At 45.6% G+C, this 21,260-nt stretch overlaps 1 protein-coding gene across 1 annotated transcript in view; it reads left to right on the top strand.

The window, feature by feature from the left end:
• Positions 1–21,260, top strand: part of CRACR2A (calcium release activated channel regulator 2A) — a 131,877-nt gene that overhangs the window by 48,845 nt on the left and 61,772 nt on the right. The window contains 4 exon segments of the mRNA XM_055315638.1: positions 4,805–5,040; positions 13,644–13,755; positions 15,120–15,303; positions 19,051–19,197. Coding sequence (XP_055171613.1) covers positions 4,840–5,040; positions 13,644–13,755; positions 15,120–15,303; positions 19,051–19,197 — 644 coding nt within the window. The 5' untranslated portion in view covers positions 4,805–4,839.

The raw sequence follows: 21,260 nt of genomic DNA, 5'->3' as shown, positions 1-21,260 counted from the left end.
TCTCAAATTTCTGATATTATAGTCTCTTCTCTCTTTATTGATCCTCTTAAAGAATGAGCTTTTATTTTTGTTAATTTTCTCTATTGCTTTTCTGTTTTCTATTTCATTGATTTCTCTTTTTTTAAAGGTTTATTTATTTATTCGTGATAGACAGAGAGAGAGAGGCAGAGACACAGGCAGAGGGAGAAGCAGGCTCCATGCCGGGAACCCGACGTAGGACTCAATCCCGGGACTCCGCGCCCTGGGCCAAGGGCAGGCACTAAACCGCTGAGCCACCCAGGGATCCCCTATTTCATTGATTTCTGATCAGACTCTTATTTTTTTCTCCTTACTTTGGTTTTAATTTACTTTTCTCTTTCTAGTTTCTTAAGATAGAAGCTGAAGCCATAGGTTTGAGGTCTTTCTTCTAATATATGTGTCTAGATATTTTTTCCCCTAAGTACTACATTGGCAATACACTACCAAATTTGATATATTGTGCTTTTATTTTCACTTAATTCAAAATACTTTTTCATTTCCCTTTCCATTTCTTCTGTGACCTATGAGTTATTTAGAAGTATGTTATGTAGTTTTCACCTATTTGGGGATATTCCAGAGATCTTTTTGTTATTGTTCTGTTCACATACTTCTCTGTGGTTTAAGTATGTACTTTATATGACTTTGAATCCTTTAATATTTACTGAAACTTGCTTTATGGACCAGAATATGGACCCTCATGGTAAATATTCCATATGCATTGAAAAGAAAGTATATTTACCTTTTGTTGGGTAAAGTACTCTATAAATGTCAATTAGGTCAAGATGGTTGACAGCATTGTTCGCTTTGGTATCTTTACCAATTCATTCATTCTACATGTTTTATTAACTATTGATAGAGTGAAATTGAAATCTTTGAATATGAATGTGGATTTGTCTATTTCTCCTTGCAATTCTATCAGTTTTTGTTTCATGCATTTATTTATTTATTTATTTATTATTGTTTATTGGAGTTCGATTTGCCAACATATAGTATAACACCCAGTGCTCATTCCATCTGCTTCATGCATTTTAAAGCCCTGTTATCAGGTGCATAAGTATTTAGGATTATTATTATCTTATTAATGACTTGATTTCTTTATCATTGTGAATTACTTTCTTTATTCTCATTAATATATTCTTTGTTCTAGAATAGACTCTGCCTGATATTAATATGCAGTTTCTCTTGGCTAGTATTAATATGGTGTATATTTTTCCAGCCTTTTGCTTTTAACTTATTTGTGTCATAATGTTTAAACTCTACTTCTTGAAAGCAGCATATAGTTGGGTTTTCTCAACTTGGAGAGTCTGCCAGGCACTGCCTGGATATTCCCTTCCTGTGTCATGGCCTTAAAACTCTTTAGGCAATAATAGGGCTCCTTTTGTTTGTTTTCCACTTGTTAGGAACAAGTTTTGGGCTAGAATGAGGTGGGTAAGTCCCTAGGGTACAAAAATTTAAGTTTTCAGAATGGATTTCCCTTTAAATGCAGTTTTAAGAATGGATTTCTCTTTAAATATTGTATCTTAGGCATCTCACCCTTAAGAAGACACTCACTTTCAGAGTTGTACAAGTACAAGGCTAGTACCTGAGAGTAAATGCCTCCTTTAGTTTTGCACTTTTGGAGCTTCATTTAAGTCACCCTAGTCCCAGCCCTACTGAAGAATCACTGTCCTGTGTTGCCTGATGTCTAGTGTCTTAGAAAGAATTTTTTAAAAGTATATTTTGTTTGGATTTTTTTAAAGTTATTTCAGTTGGAAAGTAAGTTCAGTCTCTGTTACTCCATCTTTTCTGGAAATGAAAGTCTGAACTTATTCTTTATGAGATAAAAATCCAGATATAGAACTATCTGACTGAAATACAAATTCTTGACCTCCCTGCAAAGAATTCAACCAAAAAATTGGTTTTCCTTTATTCAGCAGACAACCAGTGAGCACCTATTATATACCATAGTCTTGGCTAGGAAAGGGGATTAAAATCAAATAAGACATGGTGCCTTTCTAATAGTCGCTCATAGCTGGCTGCCTTAGAACTATTAGCTCTCTCATGCCATGCATCACCTGTGAAATGGGTCAGGGAAGGCAGAGAACCAGAGAAAGTCAGACTTAGAACTGGCAGATTGTCTCTACGAATTGCCATGCCCAGAATGGCTCACTTCAGCTCACATAAGTGGTAGGTAGTAGCTGATTGTTCTGTAGTCTCTTTTGAAGGGTATGGAGGACAGACCTAACCCCAAATATCTTCCTTTACTGTGAGTTACCATGACTGAAACCCCACCATTTGAACATCACTCATTAACAGCGGGACCATGTCTTATTCATGTTTGCGTTTTTCAGTGTTAGCTCAGAGCCTGCAACAGGGTAATCAGTAGATGAGTAAATGAGTGAATAAATGAATGAGTGAATGAATAAATGAATGATAAATGTTAAAATGATGACTATGCCTCTGGGTGGTGGACTTAGGTTATTATCTGTTGGGGATAAGTAGACCATTAAGAGCAAGCCCATAGCTGGGGCCCATGATAGAAGGCCATGTGGTATAGTACCTAAGATCTCTAACTCTACTGGACCTTGATCTAAGTCCCTTAACCTTTCCCAAACACAGTTTCCTTATCTGTGAGATGGAAATCTTAGTCATCCTTACCTAGTAGAGGGATACCAGGTTCTATCAGAATAAAGTATGTCAGAGGGCTGGCAAGAGGAAACCCTCAAGGAATGTCAAATGTTGTTAGTAGAGTCTTCTGGGAACAGCAATTGGGAATGGGGCAGGGGCTGCTGGATGACAGACACCTTGAGACAGTCCTGACTAGGTAGCAGAAAGATATAGACTGTTCTGCTCATGCTGTGCATTTGCAGAAGCTTAGATGTTACCACTGTTATTATCCAAAAGCCCTTCGTAAGCTCAGAGTAGATATTCTGGGCAATGCACATCATAAGGCTGCCCAGAAATGGCCCTCCTCTCTTGGGACTTATAACTAAGGCATTTAGTTCCTTCTGGGCAAGACAGAATAGAAATGTTAAATCTGTCTATGATTAGGTGATGCCCAGTTCACACTATATAATAGGGACAAAGAGAAACAATTCCTGAGGAAGGGGCTGGTCAGAGGTGGCAGATGGGAGCCCATCGTCCAGCCCAAGTGGAGGTAGAAGGTGAAGTTACTCTACGTTGCCCAGGCTTTGTTACACAGAGTGCATTCCTAAAGCCAGGAATAGCATTCCAGCTCTTGACACATCTGGTAGGATGTTGACTGAAATCACAGATTACTTTGGATTTACAGTATAACTGAGCCAGTGCCCTGGGCTCTGATAATCAGACAAATCCACCTGCTGATACAGTGATTTTCCACCTTTTTTTCTGACAAAGGCATAGGAGATATGATTTAGAACTTCATTTTCTGATTTCCCCCCAAATGCATTTACAATGTGAATCTGTATTTTAACATTCAAATGCTATCATATACTGCAAATGTGGACCAAGCCTATTTCCAAAAAGTCTTCAGATAGAAAACTCAGGGATATTGATATTTCCTTTCATCACATTAACCCAATTTTTATTAATAGCAATTTATTCTGTTGAAATTTCATAGACTTACAAACAGAGGTAGAAGGGACCTTAAAGACAAATAGGTCTGGGGCTGTCTGGGTGATTCAGCTGGCTAAGTGTCTATCTTTGACTCAGGTTGTGATCTCAGGGTCCTGGGATCAAGTCCTGAGTCATTGGGCTCCCTACTCAGTGGGGAGTCTGCTTTTCTCTCTCCCTCTGCCCCTCCCTCCTGCTCATACTCACTCTCTCTTTCAAATAAATAAAATCTTAAAAAAAAAAAAGACAAATAGGTCCAGTCTTGTCATTATACAGATGAGGAAACTAAGATCAGACAGGCAGGTACATGGTCATTGAAGTAGCAGAGTCCAGACGAGAGGCAGGTTTCTACAAACCTTCTTCATAGCATCACATCACAATGCACCCTTTGAAAAAAACTCCTTGAGAGGCTTTAAAGTCAGATCAGGGTATATATATATATATAATATGGGATTCTGTGTTGGCTGGAGACAGCTTTGGGTGTCACCAAACTAGGCCTGGCAAGTCCAGTAGGACAGGAAGCTCCTTGAGGCCCTGGCAAACTCCCATTCATCAACTTTCATCTGCATGCTCATGGGCCCTCCTGCAAAGGTCTGCCGCATAAGTAAAGAGCTCACCAAGAACTTGTTGACTCTCACAGTTCTTAGTGAGCTCTTTACTTGGGTTAATGTGGTGATAACATAGGAGGCTGTGCATCTGAGTGAGGAGAGTTATCTGCCCTTGGGAAATGCTGAAGTGTCCAGACAATGTAGGATTAAGTGCAAATAAAAGTTCAAGGAGCTTGGATTTAAATCTGTTTTTGTATTAACTTGCTGTTCAGCCTTGGTCAAATCCCTCAATCTCTCTGAGCATTAGTAAAATGACAATGATCATATCTATTTCAGAGGGATGTGAGAAAATATATATGGAGACCAAGGCATGGGCCTACCTCTAAGTAAACACTCAATAAGTAGGAACTGGTCTATGAGGATCTATTTTGTTGTTAGTTTAAATGGGGAGGCATTGTTTTCAGGCTTCCTCTACTCACCTCCTTTCAATCTGGAAATGTCTCTTTTTTTCTTCCCCCTCTTCCTTCTTTGATGGGCTGGCTGATCATGGCCCATTTACCCTTGCCCTGAGCTTCTGCTAATGAGGAGGTGGTTGCTAAGAGAGGCTGGACATACCTCACTCCATCCACACATACCCACTTGTCTCTCTCATCTTCTGTGTTTAGATTCTGCAAAGACTTGAAGAAATTGACAAACTGGGATGGCTACCCCTGACAGGAGAGTGGTCTCTAGACCCCAGAGATCTGGCCAGGGTCCAAAGGAGAGTGGGGCCTGCATGGGTCCCCAGGACAATTTGGAATGCAAGGAGACCCAGGAGCTGTCCATGCTGAGCAAGGCACAGGAATTCTTTCAGACCTGTGACACCGAAGGCAAGGGCTTCATCGCCAGGAAGGACATGCAGGTAAGAGGCCTACCCACCCGGAATGCCAAATGGTATGGGTCTTCCTGTCTTGGGTTAGGGGTTGCCCCAGTGGGGGCAGAAGAAAACGCTATCTACTCTTCCCTGGAAGGAAGTGTCAGCCCAAACTCTACTGGGAGCCAGATCTCCTGGGTTCATTCCTATTCTGGCTTTTGCTTGCTGTCACACTCAGAGATTATTTCCCTTCTCTGACTCAGTAACTCCCAGGACTACAGAAAATGGCGACAGCAACATAAGGAACTTGGGTGAGACATGGCAGAGAACCTTCTGAAACAAAGTGGGAGGCACCAGCTTGTTGCTTCACAGCAAAGCCTTGAGCTAGACCAGGGTGCTATGTGTGCCTTCAGAGCAGGCACAGTGGCAGGTGCAAGGACCAGAGAGAAAGATGCTTCTAGAGCTCCTTATCTGTCCCTAGCTCTCACACTCAACCACACTTAACTTCTTGTAAATATGTCCCAAGAGAGATACTTCAGAAACCCAGTGCACACCATTGCTTGGTGCAGAGCTCAGCAAACTCTCTGTAAACGGCCAAAGAATAAGGATTTTAGGTTCTGTGGGTCGTGTGCACCGCCATGACCATTCAGCATCGTGTTGCCCCAGGCAACATGTAAACAGCTGAGCTTGGCTCTGTTCCAATAAAACTTTATTTGTGGACACTGAAATTTGAATTTTATATGATTGTTGCGTGTCACAAAATATTCTTCTTCTGCCTTTTTCCCAACCATTTAACATTATACTGTACACTTGAAACTAATATGGTATATTAATTATACTTGAATAAAAATAATAAAAATGTAAAAGACATTCTTAGTTCACTGGCCATAAAAAACAGGTGATGGGTCTGATTTATAGCCCAGGGGTGTCACTTTACCACCCCTGGTCTAGTGCCTTTCCCCCATGAGTGTCAAAAACTTCCTCTCGGTATGTTACTTACATCCCTAATGCTACAGTCATGATTTCATCTGATATGAATAAATAAAATGCATCCTCAATCAGAGCATGCTTAAAGCAACCCTGCCTCCAGTCCTTTCATCATTTGCTTTGTCAAGATGCTGTTGGAAAGGAAGTCTTATAATGGTCAAGTTTTCTTTTTTTAAATTTAGGTTTTTGGAATACACTAAAGTTGAGCAGTGGAATATAGACCCTCATGGGCACCAGCCCCAGATGGGCTCACACATGGGAGCTGTGAAGAGATGAGCCTTGTGGCCTGGGTGAAAGGCAGCGGGTCTTTCTCTCCCTGGCCCCACAGGATGGTGTTTTCAGGCTTCAGGTGTTCCTAAAGCTCTTCCACTGTACAGTAGCTGCAAATTGAGGGCAAAGTACTGGAGGATGGGGCCAGTTTCACCCACAAGTGAGCTCCAAACACCCTTGTTTTCAGCGTTGATCACCCAATACATTTCTGGCACCAGCACTCATTTCCCAAGTCTCCCTTCCCATGGCAGGCTAGACTCAGTGTGCTTTGAGGAAATCTTTAATCTACCCTGTCTATGAACTTCATAATTATCCTTCAAAGGTTTGTGGGAGTGGTGGTTGGTCATGGTGTTTTAATGGCATGCTTAACTTTTGATTTTCCCTTCTGGAAAAAAAACGGAATTCACATTTACCGAGAGGGTCACCTGTTGGCCACATGCATGGTGCAAGTCAGCACTTCCACTCTGTATCTTTCCCAATTAACCCTCACTGTGGCCCACTCTTTAATGAAGGGAGGAAGAGGCATGGTGACTAAGGTATAAAGTCTAGATTGTTAGACATCATTTGTATTTGGCATGGGTGGAAGTCCTAACCATTGAGTTCCAGAGATACCAACTCAGCTACATTTCTCCTCGGTTCTTGCTCCTGACCCTGGCACGCGAAGAAGGGGATAGGCATCCTACCTGGCAGATGCTTGCACATCCTTAGCATTCATTTCTACCAGCTCCATTTTCCCCTGAAGCTTCTGTGTACCTGTGGACAGTGAAGCATTTCAAATTTTCCATTCTTCAGGCTGAGAGAGTACCATCAAAAGCACTGCTGTCTCTTGCTGCTTTCCCTGGTCCTGTCTGGGGCAAGACGGGCTGGAAAAATACTATGTGGAGACCACTAACCAACATATAGTCAACCTTGGGCTTTCTGTGGAAACTCCGTGTGCCCCTTGGGTTCACCTCTCACAGTTCTTGGTGAGCTCTTTACTTGGGTTAATGTGGTGATAACATAGGAGGCTGTGCATCTGAGTGAGGAGAGTTGTCTGCCCTTAGGAAATGCTGAAGTGTCCAGACAATGTAGGATTAAGTGCAAATAAAAGTTCAAGGAGCTTGGATTTAAATCTGTTTTTGTATTAACTTGTTGTTCAGCCTTGGTCAAATCCCTCAATCTCTCTGAGCATCAGTAAAATGACAATGATCATATCTATTTCAGAGGGATGTGAGAAAATATAGGCATGGGCCTACCTCTAAGTAAACACTCAATAAGTAGGAGCTGGTCTATGAGGATCTATTTTGTTGCTAGAGACAGCTGTAGCTTTAGCTGCTTTGCCAGGAAATCACCCCACTTCGGTTGGTGGTCAGCTCGCTGGACCTGGTTGCCAACACCTTATTCACCTCTAGCTCCTAGCTCAGCCTCATGGAAACTGAAAGCAGAAGCACTCAGATTGTGCACACACACAAACACACACACATATACACACACACAAATTTGGCCATGAAGGAAGGCTCTTTGAAGCACACCCCTTAAGGAAGGAGAGGCCGTGAGTCAGATGGGAGGGCCAACGTAGAGGCTGGAAGAGGTGAGTGGAGAAACAGTTGGAAGGAGCCATGCAGGGCTTGCTGTCCTTTTGAAAAAGGAATGACACAGAGAGAGTTAAGCTCCTCCCCTGGTGCTCTTGTTCTTCTTGCTCCTGAATGACCAAAAAAGCATTTGCAGAGGGCCAGATGGATTTTGCATTTATCAGAGAGGCAGGGGAGATGGCCACAGCACCTGAGCCCCAGCAGTATGGAGCCAGCCCACTCTGAGAGAGCAGGGACCACAGAAGGAAAGGAGCAGGGTCTGCACTCTCTCCTCCACAAGGAACCTCTCTGGGTTTCATGGGGATCAATCCAGGCAGAATTGGGGTGAAGACTGCTTTGTGGGGTGAGGTCTGGTACAGCCCCTTAGACAAACAGAGTCAGGGGGCTGAGGGCTGTGACTGGAAGTCATTCCTGCCTCCAAGGGACAGAGAGATTCGAGAAGCTGGGCTAGAATAAGTCATGAAGGGACTCCTTCAGTCCAGAGAGGATGATGGGGTCAGTTTGGGCAGGAGATCTCTGAAGAAACCTAGAGCCTCAAAAACCCTGTTTCCTTGATTTTTCAGAGTGAAATGATTACCTACCAATGCCAAGTGTCTATCTCCCAACACTGCCTAGAGTTCCTCGACTAGCCAAACTGTTAAGAATCATCTGGGAGAAAAAAAAAAAAAAAAGAAGAAGAAGAATCATCTGGGAGTTGGTGGCAAACCGACCAAATAGTGCCTCCTTGTGCAAAGTAAAGTTTTATTGGAACACAGCTGTGCTCATTCATTTACAAGTGTCCATGGCAGCTTCTGTGCTCCAGTGAATAGCTGACAAAGACCAAGTGGCCTGCACAGCCTAAAAATACGTGTTATCTAGTCCTTTACAGAAAAAGTTAGATGATTCTTGGCTTAGGTTAACAAAAAGACTTTCTAGGATTTTTGTAGCAAATTGAACTGAATTTTAACCCTGAGTCTGCAATTTAGTAGCATATGAATTTGTGTGGCTCTTAAGCCCTCTAGGGCTTCATCTGTGAATTATTTATGCTATGCTACCTCCCAGCGTTAGAAGAGAATTGAATGAGTGTACGAATGTAGAGCACTTGGCTCTGAGGCCAGGACTTGGATATCCCTCCATAAATATACGTGTGTGTGTGTGTGTGTGTGTGTGTGTGTGTGTGTGTTGGGAGTGGGAGATGGGGAATTGTGTCCCATGTCTTATCTCAGCCTGATGTACTCCACACTGTGATTTTTTAAATTGTGGCAAAATACACATAACATAAAATTTACCATCTTAACCATTTGCTGTAGCTCAACGGCCTTAAGCACATTCATACTGTTATGCAACCATCACCATCATCATCTCTAGAACCATTAGCAACTTCCAGAATGGAAACTCTGTACCCATTAAATGCTAACTCCCATTGCCTCCTGCCTGCAGCCTCTGGCAACAACCATTGTACTTTCTTTCTGTCTCTATGAATTTTACTGCTCTAAATTCCTCATGTAAGTGGGACCACACAGTATCTGCCCCTTTATGACTGGCTTATTTCACATGGCATAATGTCTTCAAGGTTTATCCATGTTGTAGCAGGTGTCAGAATTACCTTCCTTTATAAGGTTAGATAATATTTCATTGTACCTATATACTACACATTGTTCATCCATTCATCCATCAGTGGACACCTGGGCTGCTTCACACCCTCAAGTGAGAATAATGCTGCTGCGAACAGGGGTGTGAAAGACTCTTTGAGTCCCTGCTTTCAATTTTTTTGGGTAGATATCCAGAAGTGGAATTGCTGGATCATATGGTAATTCTACTTCTAATTTTTTGAAGAACCACAATACTGTTATCCATAACCGCCAAACCATCATTCTTTGATTTTAAGTGCAAGTCATCTGTACTTCCTTGGAGATAAGGAAAAGACACTCATGCTGAAGAAGGAGTCTTCCACTCCTATCCAGCCAGTGTTGTTGTTTGTGTCCACTCCACATGAGTGGGGCAGTTTCACTTCTTGGAGGACATTTGGTGATGTCTGGAAACATTTTCGATCGAAAGTACTAGAGAGGGAGGTGCTACTGGCATCTTCTGCTCATACCCTATAATGCACAGGTCAGCTTCCCTCCCTCCCCCAACAAAGAATTAACCATTCTAACATTTCAGTAGTGCAGAGGTTAAGAAACCCTAGGCTATACCAAACAGCCTGAACCAAGCACATGAAATCATAAAGCAGAATAAAGGTGTAGATCTCACCTCTCAGACCTTGAATTCTCACCCTGAAGGTGTTTGATATGGCTGAGCTATGGCATGGGAAGAGAGTAGCTGGTGCTGGAATAGAGGTCTCAATAGGATGCTGTTGAAGCCCCCAGAGGAGGGAGACTTTAATTCTGACTGTAAAGCTGGATCTCTTTTGGTTTTCTCTTTAATGAGTTTTCTTTGGATATGTTTGAAGTTGTGCACCCCTTCACTTTCAGCAGCATAAAGCATGTTACTGGGCTAGTGACCAGGAAGGTAGAGGGGTCTGGCTGGTGCATAGCAGAAGACAGCATTTTTCATGGTTCTGGGAGTCCCAGGCCTCAGCACTGCTGCTGCAGGATTGCTTCCTGTTCCACGTCCTGGAAAATGTCCAGTCTGTAAGACCTTGCAGAGCATCAGCAGGAGTGCTGGTCAGGATCAGAAGCATGAGAGATCCAGACCAATGCCCCTTAAATAGGAGTTCAGGCTCTCCTGCCATCATTCTTAGACACTCATTCATTCATTCATTCATTCATTCAACAAGTGTCTGAATACTTCCTATTGGTCATCCCTGAGCTATCTAGGAACACGATAGTAAGTGAAAATGAACAGGATCCCTGTCTCAGAGCTTCCAGTCCACTGAAGGACCAGACATTCAAAAACTAATTGCATCTATCAGTATATAAAATACAAGCTGATGTGAGGCTAATAAAAGAAGGAAATGTGTTTAGGGGACCTACATACCCTGGCCTACCCCAGGGGGCTGCAGAACCTGAATGAGGTAGGAATTCAGAGCTAGCTTGATGGCAGTGGTGGGAGGCAGGCTTTCATGGAGTGGTGGAGTTTTACAGAGCTGCTTAGGCATGGGGCATGACAGCATGAATAGGGTGAGCTCACTTTCCATTTCTCCTCCTTCCCTGCCTGCCCTTCCAGATGGAAATGAAACAGTATGTACAAGTGAAACAGGCTCTCTAGAAGGCTAGTACGTGGTGTTGCTGGTAAAAGAAACTTTTGGTGGTAGATGGGTAGGTGCGGAATGGTAATGCCCAACAGGGAATTCTAGAAAGAACATGGCAGAGGACCATTTGACTGTAGCTGAAGTCCTGAATGGGAAATCAGCTCTTTAATCCCAGCACTGGTCTCCACTGTGACTTTAGGCAAATCTGGAGCCTTTCAGGCTATCTGATCAGTGCAATGGATAGTCTTGTCCTCCTTTGCTCTGCTTACCTCAGTGAATTGAAAATGTAGACAGTACCAGGTGCTCAGGGGACAAGGCCAGAATGAATTGATTTTACATGGCTTTGCAGGACCTGAGAACAAAGATAAACAAGAAGTGATTATGGTTATTAAGAATAAAGGATTTTTCAAATAGGGCCAACAAAGAGAAGTTAAAGAATCTGGTGTGGTACAGAGAAGGCTAAAGGAGAACTTGGTACTAATTTGCTGGGACAGGAAGAGTAAGAACTCCTGGGAGGATCTAAGATCACTTGTCCCAGGTTCACTGACGACAAAAAGAGGAAACCAGCTTGAGTCATAGACCAGAGAGGCTGGGGTTAGGTGATGGAGGGACTTGTGTTAGATTCAGGAATGGAGCCTCAGGGCGGGGTATGACAGCTTTTCGAGATTCACGCTAGCGATAGAAGAGGTACCCACATGCTGGATGGTTTGGGTGAAAGGCAGATTGAGGGTCCCACCAACCTCTGCAGCCCCCTTGCAGCCCATCTCTAGCTCCAGCACTGTGTGAGGCATATCTCAGGTCAGATCCAACAGTCCTAGGCTGACAGTGGGGAGGGAGGAGGGAGGATCACCTAGAGGAACAGACCAGAGTCACTTGGGTTTTCCCTCTACATCCCATTTGATGCCTTTGGTTTCCAGCGGAGCTAATAAACTTCCTCCTTGCAAAATTGACTCACTCCTCACCCCACCTCCCTCATTCTCGTACTGTGGCTTTTGAGACAGCTGGTTTAAGGATTGTTGATAAGCCAGAGATTCTGCTGTATGCTAAGCACATGTACTTCTAGATGCTTTGCACACACTCTAACTCCCTTCCTTTCTAAAAAACTCATTCATATTTAATTCAGTTCTTCTAAATGGCTTCCACAGCATCCTATCTTTCTACTTTGTAATGCACCACAGTCTCCCTTAATACACTATCTGCCAAATTAAACTTTATGACTTATCAGCTAGAAGATTGCCATAGGATCAAGCCAAGTGTTCTTGCAAGTCATGTTGTGGGCTTTCACACCTGCTGGCTCATTTTCATTGTTCACATGGGTATGTACCTTTCTCCTACGACCCTGTGCTCCTTGTCTTCAGCTGCCAGTTACTTGGATGCTGGCAATCTTGTGCAGCTGTCTCTTGGGTAAGGGAGGAAGAAGATCAGCTGGGCTGTAATGAACTCCCCTGGGGAGTCTGGGGACTTAGATTATTAGGGCAGAAGAGAACACTTGCTTCAACTATGCTGATCAGCCTTGACCTGGGGCCACTGCACATGAGGCAGAAAGCCAGAGGGAAGTGTCAGGAACTTAGCCACTTGCTCCTTATCCCAACAGCAGCTGGTCCCTCCCCTCCTATCCTGCATCCTGCATGGTCCCTAGTCAGGCCTGGATTTAGGTTCAGCTTTTATTTAAAGCTGCCTTGTGCACCACCCTGTCCAGTTCCCCTTTAGAACACAAATGCTCTTGGAGGATTGATACCTTAAGCACATGGCAGTTAACATCTTTTCAGGAATGAGTTGAGAGCCAATAGGAAGCAGAAGGGGGGGACATAGCCTGAAGTGATGGGTGTAGGTCACTTACACAAAAGAAGGGAGCTTATCTACCATCCCCTCAGGGCCAAAGGATCAAAATGTGTGTCCACAGAAATTGACAAATGTGCTGAGACCCAGGGACATGAGTGGTTCTATGAAGGGAGGCTTCCGAGTGTGACCCGTACCTATGTCTTAGCAGGGGAGGTAGCATGGCAGAGGATGGGGCTTGCAGAGACAGGGAGGACTGGGCGAAACCTGGCTCCTTTGTCATTCACTTTCTGGCTGGCCTTGGTGGGTCAGTGGATCGCTCTGTCTGTCTGTCCCGCTCTCTTTCTCCCTACTACCTTTTATTGAATGCTTCCCCTGGGCCAAGTTATTTATGTTTGCTATCTCATTTAACTTGACAACGGAATGTCATGTAGCTTATAGCCCACAACAGGATTCAGTCCTGCACAGTTTCCATTCTTTATGGTTGTGAAGAGGGCCAGCTTTGGAGTCAGGCCTGGATTTGACTCCTGGTGTGGTTCTTTACTGGCTAGGTGACCTTTGGGCAAGGAACTTTAACCTCATACTTCCAGTAGAAAGTGGTGATAATAATGCCCACCTAAAGGATTGTCATGAGAATTAAATACAAGTACGCATATTTATAAATATATTGATAAATATTTATTTGTTTGTCAATCGCCTAGAAAATTGCCTAGCACATTAGTAGGCACCTGGTAAATCATCGATGTTGTAACATTCAAAGGAGGAGAAGCACGGTAAAGGGATATTTTGTGGGACAGGGCCAGCTCTAGACATTTTTGGCAGGAAGCTCTGCTGAGCTGAGTGTTAACCAGTGCAGTCTGGATTGTTTTCAGAGGCTCCATGAGGAATTGCCTCTCAGCCTGGAGGAATTGGAGGATGTATTCGATGCCCTGGATGCTGACGGCAATGGCTTCCTGACACCAGAGGAGTTCACCACTGGATTCAGTAAGTTCTGATGGGTGCCAGGGCCCCAGGGCATGCATCTACCTAAAGCTATGGAAGGGCACACCTCTGCCACCAGATCTGTGGGTTTGTGTAGCACAAGCTTCCCAGCTCTCCGGAAACTTCTAAGCTTTGGATTATTTGGGCCTCATTCTGTGTCCATGGCAGCTGTTCACACCATTGTTCTCTCAGTACCCACAACACTGTCATGGCCAGGTCCCCTCCCACCTGAGAGGGGTAAGGGGTATGCAGGGAAACTCAGGTAGAAGCCTTGTCACAAAAGGGGGAGCCGAGATAAGATTTCCAGCCTCTCTATCTCCTTTTCTTTCCATGTTACCAGTGTGCAACAAAGTGGGGTGGCTGAAATGGTTCATTTCAACCTGGGTCTGGCTGAGTTTTTTTTTTTAATTTTTATTTATTTATGATAGTCACACACACACACACACACACACACACAGAGAGAGAGAGAGAGGCAGAGACACAGGCAGAGGGAGAAGCAGGCTCCATGCTCCGGGAGCCCTACGTGGGATTCGATCCTGGGTCTCCAGGATCGTGCCCCAGGCCAAAGGCAGGCGCTAAACTGCTGCGCCACCCAGGGATCCCCTGGCTGAGTTTTCCAGATGGAGGGGAACACACTGTCAGAGGACTTTCTAGAGGGTTTGAATAGACCAGTCATTCTCAAGGTACCCAGGAGGAAAGAGACCAGAGATTCATAAACGAGATAAAGAAACCTGATACACCATCAGATCAGATAGCGATCAGGTATTGATCAGAGCAGGTACTGGTCAGTGGGCAAGTTTTATCACACATCTGCCTCAAACAAAGTGCCATATAGTTTGTTTGGAAGTGGTTGAGGCCTTTCCTGACCTCTAGGAGCTTATAACTGCCTTGAGAGCATAAGACAGATCGCTGTATATTACAGGCAGTCTGAGTATGGAGAAAGTGCACCCAAAATTGTTAATCGTTTGTGAACGTGAAGCACGGTGATCCCAGTGGTGGGAATGACTAGCTTATGCTTCGGAGCGCAGTCAGGCTGCTGGAGGTCGGTGGAGGGAAGCCTCTTGTCCAGAGAGGAAATCAGTGAAGAGATGAGCTCAAAGCTAGATTTTAAGGTCTAGGAACCACAAAGGCGCCATCGTACCGTCATCCATTCTGCCTTTCCCAGGTTCTAGCGTCTCTCAGCGTCTCGTGGAAGTGGGAGAGCCCCCAAACCCAGGAGATAGTGTCCAGGAATGCTTGCTGTAGGGGGGTTGCCCTTTTCTTCTTTTGGATGAGCCTCACACGATTCCTGGCAACTAAGAATGAGAAGGTCTTCCTGGGTGAGTATTGCTCGCTAAATTCAGATCCGGTGCTGTGTGTCCCCCCAGGTCACTTCTTCTTCAGCCAGAACAAGCCAGGTCAAGAAGATGCAGGGGAACAGGTGGCCCAGCTGCAGGAAGAGAAGGTGTACCAGTCCAGAGGGGAAGAGCATGTGGGCCACATGGATGACGATGAGGAGACCCAGTTCCAAACACTGATGGACAAACTTGGAGCCTCGAGGGTTTTGGAAGAGTAAGTGGTGACAGGGACTGGGGGATGGAGCCCAGCCTGGGAGCCACTGCTTCATCTGCCCCGTGCAACATTAGTGTTTGTTAGTGCTCAGCCATGCCCCAGGTTCTGGGCTGCCAGTTAGGAGACTTGCTCTGTCCAGCCTGCCCTTGGCAGACACTTGTCTCTGTTTCTTGTATTTTTCTTTTCTTTTTTTAGATTTTATTGATTTAATCACGAGAGGCACAGAGACAGAGAGAGGCAGAGACACAGGCAGAGGGAGAAACAGGCTTCCTGGGGGAACCCGATGTTGGACTCAATCCTGGGATGCCAGGATCATGCCCTAAGCCAAAGGCAGACATTCAACTACTGAGCCACCCAGGCATCCATGCTTTTTGCATTTTTCTCAGGGGGAAACACGGCTATGCCTCTCCTCACTCCTACCTGACGGTATCAGCACAGTCCTTGGCTCTGTGAGGACAGCTGTCACAGACGGCTGCACCAGGCTTGGATGGGTTCTCCGGCCATTTTGCTACGGGCTCCCTGTCACTGCCACCTCACCAGCATTTCCACCTCCCCCAGAGTCAACCCTGGGGGGCTGCAGGGCATCCTGGCCAGCTCCACAGCAGCATGCTCCTGGCAAAGGCACCTCATGTGGAGGCATTTGCACACTGCATCCCTGAGCCAAACCAAACCCATCAGGAAGCTGAGGTGGGAAATTAATCAGTTTTTTCCAGCCCACCACTTGGATAATCAGTGATTCAGCTGAAAATTTCAGATAGCTGGAACTTCAAATAAAACATAATACCCCCATTTTTTTTTTCGAAATGGATCTGACATTTAAGATGAAATGAAACGAAACAAAAATAGGATAAAATAAGATAAAAAGTGGTGTGGTAGCTGGGGAAACCAGTAGCTTAAAAACATGGAATACTGTGATCTTCTCCCTTTTCCCATTGCATTTTGCCTTTCTACTTCTGGGCCTTTTGGTCTTGGGTTGGGTTATGTTTCAGGAGAGGGAATGGCCTAATGATTGGAGCTGATGTGTCCCGAGCTTGGGAAGAAAAGTAACCCAAGGTTGAGAATGATGAAGAAGTAGCAGGAAAGGAGGGGCCTCCACACAACACACAGGCCAAAGCATCAGTCTGTAGCTCTGCAGATTTTGAGCAAACTATTTGATAGACTACGTCAGAGTTGAGAAAGGCTGGCCAAAACCTGTGGCCAGACAAGAAAAGACAGGCAAAGGCCTGCGAGAGAGCCTGGTGAGAGGCTCTGGATGGGCAGTGCACTTGCCCCCAGGGGCAGTGGTGACAGCAGGGCAACCCCGCTGCAGGCCTGGAAGGGGTTGGGCAGGGGCAGATCTGCAGAGTGTGGATGAGGGCAGGTGGGTGGGAAGTGTGTTAGTCAGAGAACTGACTCAGCTTCTCCAAGGACAAGAGACCAGAGCATAGTGACCATGCCAGTGACCCCGTGAAGCCTCCTCCTGGAGGAGTGGGAGGAGGGCCCATATGGGTGATCCATAGCACTGTCAGGATAGAGAGGCACCTCTCCGTCCATCCCTCCTTTCTGGGGCAGCCCCCCCTTCCTTGCAAAGGCTCTCAAAACAGAGTTCACCCAATGTTCTTCTGAGGGCCTCTGTAGAGGCTTGTGGAGAACTGAGGCAACATGAGGCATTCTGGGGGAGAAAAGGCTCTAGGGAAGGTTTCAGAAGTGGTCACAGAAATTGATATGCAGAAGATGGCAGCCAGCACTCTCCATCCCCATGGAAGCTAAACAGAAGGCAGTGGCTGTTGTTGCAGCATGAGAGGAATGGCAAGACCATGGGGCCCCAGATAAGGACATAAAGGAGGCTGTGAAGACTTTGGAGGTCTTTGAAGGAACCACTCCCCAGAATAGCTTGTATGTTGTTCTGGAAGTAGGCAGATGAGTCAACTGAAATCCCAGAATCCCATCTAGTCCTGCACCCCTTACACCCTTCTACGAGGAGCAGAAACAGTAGACTGGACGTCCAAACTCCCAGCTTCTCCCAGTGGTCTGATTGGCTGAGTGATTTGACAGTGTATGGGCCTTCACTTATTTTTTATCAAGAATTTATGGGTTGTCCCTTCTTCAGAAATCTGGGGGGGAGGTGATACATCCATGATGAAGTGATTCAATGAGCTTTGGAAGAGGGTCAGGTGGGTCTGCAAATCTCACTGGAGGCTCTAGCCAATTGGCTCCTCCAGCAAGAACGTGGCAGGTATGAACAGAGAGACCAAAGCTAGCAAAGTGGACCTTGATTTTATAATGCATTCACTTCATGAAGGGAGCAGCCTGTCCCAATGATGAGAGGCCATCGTCATATGTCTCTGGGATCTGTGTATCTCAACCCCTTATACCATCTCCATCATATCTGCGGTACAGTAAAGTGGGCCACCATAGCATGTTCCATGTGGGGGAAATGGAACTCATTCTGGAAACAAGGGAGGACCCTACTTTCCTTCCCTTGTTTCCCAGATCACCTCATGTCATATCAGCCCTGGGTTCTAACAGATAAGAAGTACTCATTGGGTGACAGGCGGATGTGTGGTCCAGATGAGTTGGAGGACTGCAAGGGAGGAAAAGTGGGAGGGACAATGGATGGATGATCTGCTAACTAGTCAGAAGTAGGTTTACGTCTCAGTGGGCCTCCCTCTGCTGGGTGCAAAGAGTCCTCTGCGTGCCCAGGCCCATTGCTAACATGGCACTGTTAGATGTCATTTCAGAGGAAGGTTGCTCCCATCTAGTACTTGTAACACAAGAACAAAGGATTTTATTCTTTATCCTAAGGGTTCCTGGTTGTAGCTACCCTCAGATCTTTGTGGTTTTAGAATTTCATGGGTTGCAGATCAGACTGCTCCCTGGCTCTGTAGGATGGTTGGCCAGAGATTTTGGGGTTTCTCCAGAGAGGGATAGCATGCCACTGCCTCCTTCTTCCTGTCACCGAACTGTGTGGCCCTGTGTATCTATGTACACACCTGCTCATTGTGCCTGTTGGCCAGGGATGAGGCTGGCAGGAGGGAGGCTCTGGGCTTGTCACTCTGTGTCTTTTTCCCTCTGCATGCCTGTGAAAGCTTTCCATTTGTCATTCCATTTGTGTGCATACATCTCGCAGATTTGTGTCTTCCCTTCCTGTCACTTATCAGGTTTTCCCAGTGCCATGGGGCCCCAGTGGGGTGCTGCATATTCTCTTCTGGCCCCCACAGTGGCAATTGCTTTCTGCCATCCATCAGATGGCATGTCTGTACCTCTCAGCTGCGAGGACCGTCCTTCCTGGGGCAACAAGCTTCCTTTTTTAGTTCCATGGCATTCGTCCTCACATGCACTACGCTCCTGTCCTCCTCCCTTCGTCCTGACATTCTTAGATGCTTCCAGCACATGGCTGGGCATGCTCAGCACCACCAGCCTGTCAGGAAAAACCAGAGAGGTGGAAGCAGTGGAGTGCAAGTTGAAGGAGGCCAACACAGGAGCCAGATGGCCCCAAATTTGACTCTTGACTCTGTCATTTACCAGCTGAGTGCTCTGAGACAGCTCACTTCACCCTCTTCTGGGGAAGTAGAGCACCAGCCTCCTAGTTTACCATGATGGTCAAATAAGCTGATATGCATAGAGTACCTAGCATATAGCAAGCACTCAGTAAATGCTAGCCACTGCTAGATCACTGCATGATCGAGATGTGCTGGCTGTCAGTTTCACATCTGGGGACCTTGGTGCTCCCATGCTCCGATACTAATGTCCCCCTTCCTTTTGTAGTGAAAGTGATATCAAGCAACTCTGGCTGCAGCTGAAGAAGGACAAACCTCACTTACTGTCCAGCTTTGAGGATTTCCTGACCAGGACCTTCTCCCAGCTCCAAGAAGCTCACGATGAGAAGAATGAACTGGAGTGTGCTCTGAAAAAGTGGGTACTCAGCCTTGACCATTCTCTGTACGTGTGTGTGAAAAATAGAAACACAAAGTGTGCTTTCTCATTCCATGATTCCTCCCTGTCACTGTCTGCCAGAGTGGAGGCAGGGACCCCTGGCTATTATATATATATATATATATATATATATATATATATATATATACCCTTGCTCACGTTAATCAGGCCCTCATCACATGCCAGGCACTATTTATTATTTAATGTATTTATTTTGTAAAGATTTTATTTATGTATTTGAGAATGAACAAGCATAAGCAGGGGGAGCAGCAGAAAGAGAAGGAGAAGCAGATTCCCCACTGAGCAGGGGCCTGACATGGGCCTGGATCCAAGGACCCCAGGATCATGACCTGAGCCCAAGGCAGACGCTTAACTGACTGAGCCACCTAGGCACTCCTCCTCCCTCCCCCTTTTTGAAAAGGCTAGGCACTATTTAAATATATATACCGGCTCATGTGGACTATTCACTGCTCTCCACATTTTATAGATAAAGACATCGAGGTATTAAAAAGGTAAATGACAAGCCCTGGGACATACAGCTTGTAAGTGGCAGAGCCAGCATTTGGAGCAAGACAGCCTTGCACCTGAGGCTGGTTGGAAAACAACTCTCCCTGCATCTAGACACTGAGGCCCGACACCTCGGGCCTACCCCCTACCTGCAGACCAGCCCTGGGCCCCACTGAGTCCCCTCCTGATCATTCTCTGGAGCATCACAGTCTCATATCTGTCCTGTTGCCTCTTGGCCACCAGGGCCTCTGCAGTAGTTAGTGGTTTCTCACACTTCTTTGCTTGGAGAAGGCAGCCCCAGCAAGGTGAACTCTGAACCTGGAGCCAACAGGAGTCAGCCTTGTGCCACAGGTATTGGGCCAGCCATTTAGATGTTCATTCACGTGTGGAAATGGGTGCCACCCTTGTCCATAGTCATCACATGTATGTCACAGCAGTGAGCTCACAATTGGTGAAGCACGGTGTAACTAAGGATGGTTCATAATCCTGAAGGTGTGGCCAAAACACAGGGTTGGGTTTGGGTAGCACCTGAAAGTGCGCCGAAGCGGTCCTCCCAGTAATTCTGCCAGAGATCACTCCTGTTGTGTGGGAGTCCTCAACACTTCCAGCGTAGACGATGCACCCTTCCTTGCCAAACTCCTAGTGCCTGGCACTGCCTCCTGGGGCAGGGCTTCAGAGTCCATCCTGCTAGACTTCAGAGTCTACGCTGACATGGCCTTGGTGAAAGCATACATGCCCCTGATTTAGAAAGAGATCACTATGTGTCTTACTGCGTGGATCAGCCAACCACACATTACCCTTAACATCTTTGCACCTTGTGTCTCCCCTAGATCACTCTAAAAATAACTTGTTGGAGTCCATTAGGTTTACACAGATCTGGAGAAAAAAGACCTTTAGGAGCAGGAATTATGAGAAAGTTGTGGCCAAGTAGTGCTGGAGAAAACACGGTTTGGCTGGAGGAGTGTCATGAGCATTCTGGGGAGAAGCTCCCAAGGCTCAGAGAAAGGAAGGGTTGAGGTTATGCTTCTGCACCACTTTTAGCTGGTTAAGCTGTGAGTCAAGACAGAGCTGAGTTTGCATCTTGGCTCTGCCACTTACTAGCTGTGTGATTCAAGGCTAAGTTACTTAACCTCTCTGAGTCTCAGCTTCCTTATACATAAGATAGGGGTGATAGCAAAATAAGTATTTGATGCATGTTAAAATAATAATGCTTATTATTTTAAACAAGTATGTTTCTTAGTCTTAGAGGATTCACTGGTTACAGTAGAGAGTTTGAGCCTTGATATAAGCAGTGGTGAAGTTTAAAGATCCATTTATATAACCTTCCAGATAACATGGGGTAGAGCCAGTAGCATTGGCATTGCTTGGAAATTTCTTAGGAATGCAGAATCTCAAGCCTCGCCCCAACCCTACTGAATCTGCATTGTAACAAAATGTCCAGGGGCTTTGTGGATTTGAGAAGTGGGGAGCTGGGAAACAGGAGCTCTGAATTTAAGTCATGCACGGTTCTCCAACCAGCTAGCTCTATGACCTTG

The sequence above is a fragment of the Nyctereutes procyonoides genome, unplaced genomic scaffold (genome assembly GCF_905146905.1).
Source record: "Nyctereutes procyonoides isolate TBG_1078 unplaced genomic scaffold, NYPRO_anot_genome, whole genome shotgun sequence".
Lineage (NCBI taxonomy): Eukaryota > Metazoa > Chordata > Mammalia > Carnivora > Canidae > Nyctereutes > Nyctereutes procyonoides.
This window is presented reverse-complemented; position numbering and strand designations above follow the sequence as displayed.